Below are 10,803 nucleotides of genomic sequence, written 5' to 3'. Positions count from 1 at the left end.
AAGGATTCCCGAAATTGCCCCTGCAGGGCCTTGCGCGACCCGCGTGCTGCTGCGCGGGTGGGTTGCGCGGGTGGTACCTGACATGGGCTCCTTTGAGATTTTGGGCCTCTAAAGCATATCCCACTAGCCCAGATCGAATCCAATCACCTCCTAGCCCATTTTCTTCAAGTTTTTCTTCATTTAAAGCCCAATTTGACCTCTCTAAATCCTCCAATGCTCGTGAACTCGTCCGATTAATAATTTTCATACGCTTGAATGTTCCCCCGCATCTTTCAAATTTAAAGCTCAATTCTTCCAAGCCTTCAAGCAATTGACAAGTCCACCCCATGAATCACCTTCATAGCCATCAAGCATGAAACCTCCAATTCCCTTCAAGCCCAATCGCCTCGCAAAAGTGCCGCCCCGCTAGTTTCCAAGAAAATCTGCAATAATGCTCAAGAAACTAGAAAGTACCCCGAAATGGTCATAAACATAACAAAAGGGAAAATATGCATGAAAGTTAACTAAAATGCGAATGAAATGTTCTAAAATAAACTATAAAAATAAGTAAATAAAATGAAGCTATCAAATCACCCCAAGCTTAAACCTTACTTGTCCTCAAGTAAGACAAGAGTAAATGAACTTGGGATGAACTACCCTAGAAATAAAAAGAATGGATAGAACCATGGAACCTGTTCGACGTTAGTCAACATGGTCAGAATTGATTTCGTTGCTATCTCACAACGTTTTCATCCGATGACAATGGAACCATAAACCACAGCCATGACAACTCCTTTAGGTGAGTAAGGAGGGATGAGCAGTCGCAGCCTCAATGGAACATGCATACAATGAAGAATATCTGTAGTAGGGAGAAAGCAGCTGGATGGGCTCGGCTGGAGCTCTTCTTTAAGTGTACACTCTGATCTCACGTTTACCGGTTTCTCTCATGTGTAACTTGGTTTAATCGCTCAGGTACCGTTGTAGGAATCGGTTCACTTGGTGTTGGCCCAAACCTCCCGTAGTATCCGACTCGACAGTCTCCCTAACATCACCAATTTGCGAAAAACAACTCGATCTATATACAATAAAACATTCCTAAATAAATGAATATCAAACGTCGGGTGACCAAAATGTTGGAAGATTTAGTTCAATAATTGAACCGGCCACCCTTCTCAGATTTCTGCAGCTGGGAATTTGCCTGCCCCCCTTTTTTTTTTTTTTTTTTTTTTTTTTTTTTTTTTTTTTTAAGATAATGTAATAACAACCCTTTGACTCAAAATTTGGTTCCTAAAGTGTGTAAGTGGAACCGAAAGGGTAGTAATATAATCCGAATGGTCTAAGCGAGAAAATGACCATGTGTGGAGCATAAATATATAATGCAAGCTCCTCTTCAAATTTGTGAAATTTTTTTTTTTTTTTTTTTTTCAACAAATAATGAAAATGTCCACATGCGGACTAAAAGACTTCTCTAAAATCCTAAGAAAATCGCAAAAAGATATGGTGATGCAAAGAGACCGGATATGGATTCTACTCGGGGACAAGCACTAGTGCTTCATCCTAACGGTTCAAACGTGATCAAGTGTGATCCTCTCGGCGGTAGTGACCGCAAGGCTAAGACATCCATTGCTATAGTATATCCTACAGTCATTAGTATTGTATGCATAATTCTTCATGAAAACTACCTGTCCATGATCACTTACCCCTTTAAGCTACCAGCATCTGATCCCAAGTATGAAATCCCAAACTGCAGCTAGTGGTCTCGGTTCGATGGGTGAGATAGCAACAAGATCCTGGACCAATAATGATACAATAACTATGAACCTGTTCCATGGCATCCAAGAGAGGTGGGAATAAACAGACAACAAAAATGCATGAATGCTAATGTCTTAAGCTAAATGTTATGCAGAAATAAAAAGTAGAAAAGAAGAAAATAAAATCTTTTTTTTAAAATTTAATAAAATAAAAAAATGAATGCAAATTAACTTAAACTAATATGTTATGCAACCTAACTAAAAATGCATGAAAAAGAGTAAGAAAAAAAAGGAAATGCCCCACCCCAAGCTTAAGAACAAGCATTGTCCTCAATGCTTAAGGAAAGGGCAGAAAGGACCTAGATCGGGGGGTCGGGCGGCGGGAAATGCCCGTGGCGATGGTGGTAGTCCCACATATCCTGGAGCTGGCGGGAAGTGTGAGAGGAGGACTGCTCCAATCGATCAACACGGCTTGCCACATCTAGAATGGCTCTTGAATTCTCTTGCGTTTGGGCGTCGATACGCTGCACCGTGGAGAACATTGTGGCAAATTGGTCAAAGAACGTGGGGGGGAAATATGGTGGGACTTCATGTCCCTCCTGCTGATGCGGCTGGTCAAAATGATGTGGAGGGGCTTGGAATTGATTATGCTGAAACATCGGCTGCTGTATCGAAGGCTGGTCAAAATGGTCCTCAGCTTCGGGCATCTCATCGTCCTCTTCTTCATCTTCTTCCTCTTGTTCATCTGCATCGTCACCCTCATCATCACCGAATTCTGGGAATACACCTGCTTGGGTCAACTGATCTGGAGGAAGCCAAGTGTCGGGGTCGTCTGTATCGAATGAAGAACCGATCCAACTTGGCAGGATGTAAACCGGGGCTTTGTTAGAGTCTAACCAATTGTACGTGCGTGTTCCCCGATCGAGCAACATCTCCATCCGGATGAGAGTATCACAATCTAGCAGGAAGTTCGGTGGGGTGTCGACAGGTATGTACTCGGGGGCCGGGAAGTCTAGGCCGACGGCTCGACCTATGATCGTGATGAGTCCCCCGATGAAAATTTCCCCTGAGGAACGTTGGCGTATGGAGTCACATTTGTCTAAAAAGAAGCCTGAAAAACTGAGGGAGAGTGCATGCCTCATGCTTCGGAGGAAAAATAGCTCACATCTGTTGATTTGACCGGGCTCGAGACGCCCGAAGATACTCGTCGTAAGGACTCGGTGAGCAATTCGCCAACAGGGGTGAACGATGTGCTTGGCTCGCTGTCGGCTTGGGTTGAAGGTTGGGAGACCGGAAATTTGCATCCAGAAGTTTGCATCAGGGCAACGCAGAAAATCTTGGTACTCTTGACTTTGGGGGCTGATGCGGAACGGATCGTCTATACCCATGATAGAATCAAGCTCTGCGTATGTGATTCTATGATGCTCCCCTTTCAACTGGAATGTGAGGACTTCCGTGTCATCATCTCGTGCATATGTGCTAAGAAATTCCATTGTGGGTTCCTCGTAAGTTCTGTCACAAAGTCGAAGAAAACCACGCCAACCGAGTTTTATGAACAAATGGTATACACCATCATGCACCCCAAGCTTTTTCATGGACTTTTTATGGTAGAATTTTGTCGGCCGGATTGCGCGACCCCGAAGATTGGAGCGATAGGTTTTGATCTCAGCATTTGTAAGGGAAGGATCGCTTCCCTCTTCTCCTCTTTTTTTCCGTTTACCGGCTGCTTTGCGCGATGGACCGGCGGTATCTTTTTGCGGGTTAGGATCGATCGATGATCCATGGGTGCGTGTCCGAGCCGTGGTTTTGCCCATTTTCGAAACCTACAATATCAAAAACAACTTCACCAACGTAATCCCTCACCTCACCACTCTCAAATTAATGCAACTATCTTTAGACTGAACACAAAAAAAAAAAAAATCCAAGAAATAATGACACCCAACTTTTGACAATGTAAAATTGTTCCAACAACAACACTCGGTTAATTTGATAATCCCAACAAAAATTCGGCAGCAATACGAGACAAAATGAGGAAATCCCAACCAAAGTTTAAACAATTTTTGAACAAATTTCCAAACAAATTAACCAATCTCAACCTTTCTCAAATCAATGTTTCCAAATAAACCGGGCAACAACTAACGATCTTAGGCAATTTCCAAAGCATAATTGAATGCAATTACGGAATTGAAACAATGCAAGGTAATAAAAACCAAGGAAAGAGAATACCCGTTTTATCCCAAAATTGAACTTGAACCCGGAATCCGCTACCGTGCACCCCAAGCTTTGGTTATTCGTGGGTGCCTAAATGCAAGACTTGTTCATTGAACGGATATTTTCAACTTGATTTGTGTGAAAAATCCGGCGGCGGCTCGTGGTGGCTCAAAAATTATGGAAATTTTTTTTGTGAGATTTTGAGGTTTTGTTTGGTTAGATGTAAAGATCCCCGAAAAAGAAACACTTTGGTGGTGTCGGAATTGCGAGAGGTGGGAGGAGTTGGCCGGAAAATGGCCGGAAAGCGGCGAGTTGGGTGGTGGTGGCGCCCCTAAACCCGGCGATGGATCGGAGTAAACTTCAGGTGGGGTTTGTAGAGCACGGAAAATGGTGAAGAATGGTGGTGGTCTCGTCGAATTCCGACCGGTGGAACTCCGGGAAATCAAATTTTTGTGAAAAGTGGGTGTATGTGTTCTTGAGAGGGTTTGAGAGAGAATGAAATGAAGAAGGAGAGTTGCTGGAGGTTTCAATCCATATTCAAGTGTGGTCAACACCCGGTCAATGTTGGTCAACTCATTAAACCACCTGGTCAACGAAAGTCAAAGCTGGTCAACAAAATAGGGGATAGTCGACAAAGCATCACGCGGGTCGCGCAGAGGGGGCGCGCGGGTCGCGCACATGTTGCAGTTTTGGGATTTCGATCTTTGTCGCGAATTGAAGACCGGCCGCGCACACCAGCCGCGCACCCATGCGCGGGTCGCGCACATGTTGCAGTCCCGGTTTGCGATTTTTTTCGTTTTCTTCACTAGCTCTTGATTCGGAAGGCCCCAAACACCTAGAAACTCTTGGCTTCTTCAAAAATGACTTCAAAAGTTGCATCAAAACATTTTCAAAACTTCTTTATTCGAACGTAGAAATATGAAGGCATAAAGCTTTCCAAAAATGCCACTCTTTAACGTCTTAGGCGAGACGTCCTTCTAGCTTGGTTCAACACACCGGGACATCCAAGTGGATGATTTCAATAACACTTGCATTAAAACCTTCATAGAATGGCTTTAATCGGTGCCCATTGACTTTGAAAATTTGTCCCGTTTCTTCACTTTGGATTTCCACCGCTCCATGGTCAAAAGTCTTTATTACAACAAATGGGCCAATCCACCTTGATCTTAATTTGCCCGGGAATAACTTCAACCGTGAATGGTAAAGTAAGACCCTATGTCCCGGTTCAAAATTCTTCCGGGTGATGGACTTGTCGTGGAAAAGCTTCGTTTTCTCCTTATAAATCCTTGCGTTTTCATAGGATTCGTTTCTCAATTCTTCTAGCTCTTGGAGTTGAAGTTTCCTATGCCTTCCCGCCTCGTCTACGTCGAAGTTGCATTTCTTGACCGCCCAAAATGCTCGGTGCTCTAACTCGACGGGAAGATGACAAGATTTTCCAAAAACCAATCTGAAGGGCGACATTCCAATCGGGGTCTTATAAGCGGTCCGATACGCCCATAAGGCATCGTCAAGTCTCAAACTCCAATCCTTCCTTGTCGGGTTCACCGTTTTTTCTAGAATAGACTTCACTTCACGATTCGAGACCTCCGCTTGACCATTCGTTTGAGGGTGATAGGCAGTAGAGACACGATGAGTCACGTGATACTTCTTCAATAGAGCCTCCATCATTTTGTTGCAAAAGTGCGTCCCTCTATCACTAATCAAAGCCCTAGGCACACCAAATCTCACAAAAACATTAGACTTTAAAAACTCGATAACCGTTTTGGCATCGTCCGATCTTGTGGGTTTGGCTTCAACCCATTTAGAAACATAGTCAACCGCGAGTAAAATATAAGCGTTGCCAAATGAGACGGGAAATGGGCCCATGAAATCAATCCCCCATACGTCAAAAATTTCACAAACAAGGATTGGGTTTTGGGGCATTTGGTTCTTTTGCGAAATGTTTCCCGTCCTTTGGCACCGCTCACAACTTTTGCAAAACATATAACAATCGCGTGACATGGTTGGCCAAAATAATCCACACTCAAGGACCTTTCTCAAAGTCCGGCTAGGTCCGAAGTGTCCCCCACAAGCAAATTCATGACAAAATTGCAAAATGGATTGGTGCTCTTGTTGGGGTACACATCGCCTAATGATTTGATCGGGACAATGTTTCCACAAATAAGGTTCATCCCACACATAGTATTTTGCATCACTTTTCAACTTGTCTTTTTGAGCACGTGTGAATGTGTCGGGATACCTTTTTGTGACTAAAAAGTTAACGATATCGGCATACCAAGGAATAGATTGAGTAAGGGAAAAGAGATGCTCATCCGGAAACTCGTCCCGCAATGGGAGAGGAGTTTCATTTGAAATGATCCGGCTTAGATGATCGGCAACGAGGTTCTCGCATCCACTCTTGTCTCGGATTTCCAAGTCAAATTCTTGTAACAGTAGGATCCACCGGATGAGTCTCGGCTTTGCATCTTTCTTCGTCATCAAGTACTTAAGTGCTGCGTGATCCGAATACACTATGACCTTGGTACCAAGTAGGTATTGTCTAAATTTCTCCAAGGCGAACACTATGGCCAATAGCTCCTTCTCCGTGGTAGAGTAGTTGCTTTGAGCATTGTCTAGTGTCCTTGATGCATAATAGATCACATGGGAGGCCCTCCCATTCTTTTGACCCAAAACGGCGCCTATCGCATAGTTGCTTGCATCACACATGATCTCAAAGGGGAGATCCCAATTTGGTGCTTGCATGATGGGAGCGGATGTAAGCAAATCTTTGAGCTTGTCAAAAGCTTCTTTGCACGTCTCATTGAACTCGAAATCGACCTCCTTTTGCAAGAGTTGGCACATTGGTCTTGTTATCTTTGAAAAATCCTTGATGAACCTTCGGTAGAAACCTGCATGGCCCAAAAAAGAACGAACTTCCCGAACACAGGTCGGGTAAGGTAAGCTTTGAATAACATCAATTTTTGCCTTATCTACCTCAATTCCTTTTTTAGACACAATGTGACCCAAAATGAGACCTTGACTCACCATGAAATGACATTTCTCAAAATTCAAAACCAAGTTTGTTTCGATGCATCTTTTTAAAATTTTTGTGAGGTTAGTCAAACATTCTTGAAAGGAGTTGCCATATACTGTGAAATCATCCATAAAAACCTCAATTATGTTTTCAACATATTCCGAAAAGATACTAACCATACAACGTTGGAAAGTGGCCGGGGCGTTACACAATCCAAATGGCATTCTCCGGTAGGCAAAAGTACCAAATGGACATGTAAATGTCGTCTTTTCTTGGTCTTCCGGTGCCACCGGGATTTGGTGAAAACCGGAATACCCGTCGAGACAACAATAATGAGATTTCCCGGCCAACCTTTCTAACATTTGGTCAATGAAAGGCAATGGGAAATGATCTTTTCTTGTGCTTGCATTGAGTTTGCGGTAGTCAATACATACTCTCCACCCGTTTTGCACACGAGTGGGGACCATCATACCTTTGTTGTTCTCGACCACCGTGATTCCCGTCTTCTTTGGAACGACTTGCACCGGGCTCACCCACTTGCTATCCGAAATTGGATAGATCATCCCCGCATCAAGAAGCTTTAATATCTCTTTCTTCACAACTTCCATCATTGGCGGATTTAACCTTCTTTGCGCGTCTCTACTTGGCTTGCATTCATCCTCCATTAAGATCTTGTGCATACAAGTGGAGGGGCTCAAACCCTTGATATCCGCAATCGTCCAACCCATGGCTTCTTTATGCTCTTTCAACACCTTGAGGAGTTGCTCTTCTTCGAATTCGGTTAAATGAGTTGAAATGATAACCGGAAGAGTTTCATTCTTTCCCAAGTAAGCATACTTCAAATGTTGAGGTAAGACCTTCAATTCCAATTCGGGTGGTTGAACAAGGGATGGCGGCAATTTTGTGTGAGTTGGGGGCAATTCAATTTGCTTGACATCTAATCTTGTGAATTTTTTCATCTCCATTTTACTTACCAACTTCTCAACTTCCGGATCCAAAGAATAAAGCTTTAATTGTTCGGCTAGCTTCCCACAATCGAATCCTTTGCTCAATATCATTTCCAACATATCACCGTTAGACAACTCAAACAATTCTTGAGTAATTGGCTCAACAACATCAACAAAGTACAAAGATGATACGTCACTAGGATATCTCATGGCATCATAAATATTAAAACTTATTGTTTCACCATCAAACTCCATTGTCAAACTTCCCGCATACACATCGATCTTTGTCCTAGCCGTCTTCAAAAACGGTCTCCCAAGCAAGATTAGAGCCGATTTGGAGGACACTTGCTCATCTAGATCAATCACATAGAAATCCGCCGGGAAGACTAATTGGTTCACTTGCACTAGGACATCTTCTAAAACACCTCTAGGAAAGACACTCGATTTATCCGCAAGAGAGATTATGACACCGGTTTCACTTAAGGGTCCGACATTTAATGATTCATATACCGAATAGGGCATGACATTAATAGAAGCACCAAGATCAAGCATAGCACTACTAAAAGTGACATCCCCAATCTTGCAAGGAACCGTGAACATTCCGGGGTCTTTGCATTTGGGTGGAAGTTTCCTTTGTAAAACCGCGGATGCGTTTTCATTCATCAAAATTTTCTCATTTCCCTTCAACTTCCTCTTGTTGGTACAAAGTTCTTTCAAGAACTTTGCATATCTCGGGATTTGCTTGATTGCGTCAAGTAGAGGGATGTTTACTTCCACCTTTCGGAAGGTGTCCAAAATCTCTTTCTCCTCCATATTCTTCTTTGAAGTTGAAAGTCGGGAGGGGAACGGTGGTTGAGTGACTATTGGTGTTACTAGAGGGGCAGCCTTCCTTGGAACTCCGGCTTGTGCATCATTCTTGATTATAGGTACTTCAACGGGAATAACTTCTATCTCTTCCTCTTCTTCCCTTGGCTTCTTCTTTGAACTACTTTCTCCGGCTTGCTTGCCACTTCTCAAGGTCACCACATTGACATTTGGGTTCTTTTCGGTTTGAGAAGGGAGTTTACCATGGGATTCCAACTTGCTTATGGATGTAACTATATCTCCCATTTGTGCTTCAAGGTTGGAGATACTAGTCCTTGTCTCTTTTTGGAATTGTTGGGTACTAGTGGCTAGAGATTTGACAATGTCTTCAAGAGACATTCCGGAGCTACTTGGTTGGGATTGAGGAGGTTGTTGATGATGATGTGGAGGGTGCGGTTTGGGTTGATAGTGTGGTTGTTGATGTTGGTAATGAGGTTGTGGTGGTGGATAGGATGGTCTAACCAACGCATTTTGAGGCAATGATCTTGGGTTGTAGCTCATGTTGGGATTTGGCTTCCAACTTGAATTATATGCATTTTGGTAACCGGATGGTTTGTTGTGGTAGTTTTGGAACTCTCCCGTGGCATTCACATGCTCCGCATCTTCTTGAAGGATGGGACACATATCCGTAGGATGTCCCATTGTTGCACATATTCCACAAACCATCACTTGTGGAGTTTGTCCCATGGCTAGCTTTTGGACAACGGAGGTTAGATCTTTGATTTGAGACTCGAGATTTGATGTTCCCACTTCATTGACTTTGTGTTGTGTGTCTCTTTTCATATCTTGGCGAGGGCCAAAATGTTGTGAATTCGCGGCTATGGTGTTGAAAAGTTGTCTTGTTTGTTGTGGGGTTTTACTAAAGACATCTCCACCACTTGAGGCATCAACTAGTCTTCTCTCCATTGGCAACAATCCCTCGTAGAAGTGTTGAATGAGGAGTTGTTCCGGAATTTGGTGTTGTGGGCAACTATAGCACAAGTTGTTGAACCTCTCCCAATAATCATGGAAAGTCTCATTTTGACCTTGGCGGATTCCACAAATCTCATTTCGAAGACTTGAGACTCTTGAGGCGGGATAGAACTTATCGAGGAAAGCTCTTGCCATGTCGGTCCATGAGTTGATCGACCCCGGTGGAAGATAGAATAACCAATCTTTTGCTCTATCGGCCAATGAAAAGGGGAATGCCCTTAGCTTGATTTGGTCATCGGTTGACCCTTGTGGCTTCATGCTAGTGCAAATAATGTGGAACATCTTCAAGTGCTTATGAGGGTCTTCGTTCTCCAATCCATGAAAAGTTGGTAGGTGGTGGACTAAACTTGACTTCAATTCCGAACCTCCTTCCAAAACCGGGTAATTGATACCGGTTGGAGTTTGTGTAACATCGGTCTCCATCATTTGCCTCAAGGTTCTCTCGGGAACTTCTCCTCCGTCCGCCATTACAATTGGTTCAATAATAGGTGGATTTTGTTGTAGGGGTGGTGTTTCGGGAATTTCTTGGCGAGGGTCGGGACTAGAATCGGGTTCTATATCACTTAATGAAGCGGTTTCAACCTCCGGGTCCCCGTGGGGGTTAGAAGTTTGACCACGTTCAACTCGTTTTTCCTTAGCCAAACGCCTTGCTTCTTTTTCGATTTCGGGGTTGTAAATCAAGTCACCTGTACGCTGAGATCTGGGCATAGAGAAACAAATTGATTAAAAATAAACCAATCCCCGGCAACGGCGCCAAAAATTTGGTGGTTGTCGAGGCCAACACAAATAATAACCCTAAATATTACACACTAAAATAGTGTATAGTGGTAAAGGGATCGAATCCACGGAGATTGGTTCAATTTATAACTCTATGAAAAATCTCTTTGTAAAAATACTTGAAAATGACAATAAAAATAAAATGGGGGGGGGGGGGGTTTGGTGTTTTGAAATACTTGAAACAACTAGAATTAACAATGATTTAAATAGACAAATGCAACAAAAATAAGAGTTTGATGTAAAATCAATGAGTGAGAGATGGTTGACTTAAAGTTTCCTCACTTTGACT

At 43.2% G+C, this 10,803-nt stretch overlaps 1 protein-coding gene across 1 annotated transcript; it reads right to left on the bottom strand.

Moving 5' to 3' along the window:
• Window positions 1–4,048: 4,048 nt before the first annotated feature.
• LOC145098263 (uncharacterized) lies at window positions 4,049–10,445 on the bottom strand. The gene is made up of 4 exons (XM_079035914.1): window positions 10,168–10,445; window positions 7,554–8,910; window positions 5,101–7,460; window positions 4,049–4,526 (listed from the first exon to the last, which is right to left on the bottom strand). The coding sequence occupies exons 1-4, from the start codon at window positions 10,443–10,445 to the stop codon at window positions 4,049–4,051; spliced, it is 4,473 nt and encodes a 1,490-aa protein (XP_078892040.1).
• Between the last annotated feature and the right edge of the window lie 358 nt (window positions 10,446–10,803).

Source organism: Lactuca serriola, chromosome 4, assembly GCF_051521515.1.
Source record: "Lactuca serriola cultivar US96UC23 chromosome 4, Lser_US96UC23_V15, whole genome shotgun sequence".
Taxonomy (NCBI): domain Eukaryota; kingdom Viridiplantae; phylum Streptophyta; class Magnoliopsida; order Asterales; family Asteraceae; genus Lactuca; species Lactuca serriola.
This window is presented reverse-complemented; position numbering and strand designations above follow the sequence as displayed.

Coding starts and splice junctions, on each gene's coding strand:
- LOC145098263 (XM_079035914.1), bottom strand. CDS start 10,445: ATGCCCAGATCTCAGCGTACAGGTGACTTGATTTACAACCCCGAAATC. Junction 7,461..7,553: donor ATCCGCCAATGATGGAAGTT/GTGAAGAAAGAG, acceptor GTCGTTCCAAAG/AAGACGGGAATCACGGTGGT. Junction 4,527..5,100: donor CCGGGCAAATTAAGATCAAG/GTGGATTGGCCC, acceptor TTCGTTGACCAG/GTGGTTTAATGAGTTGACCA.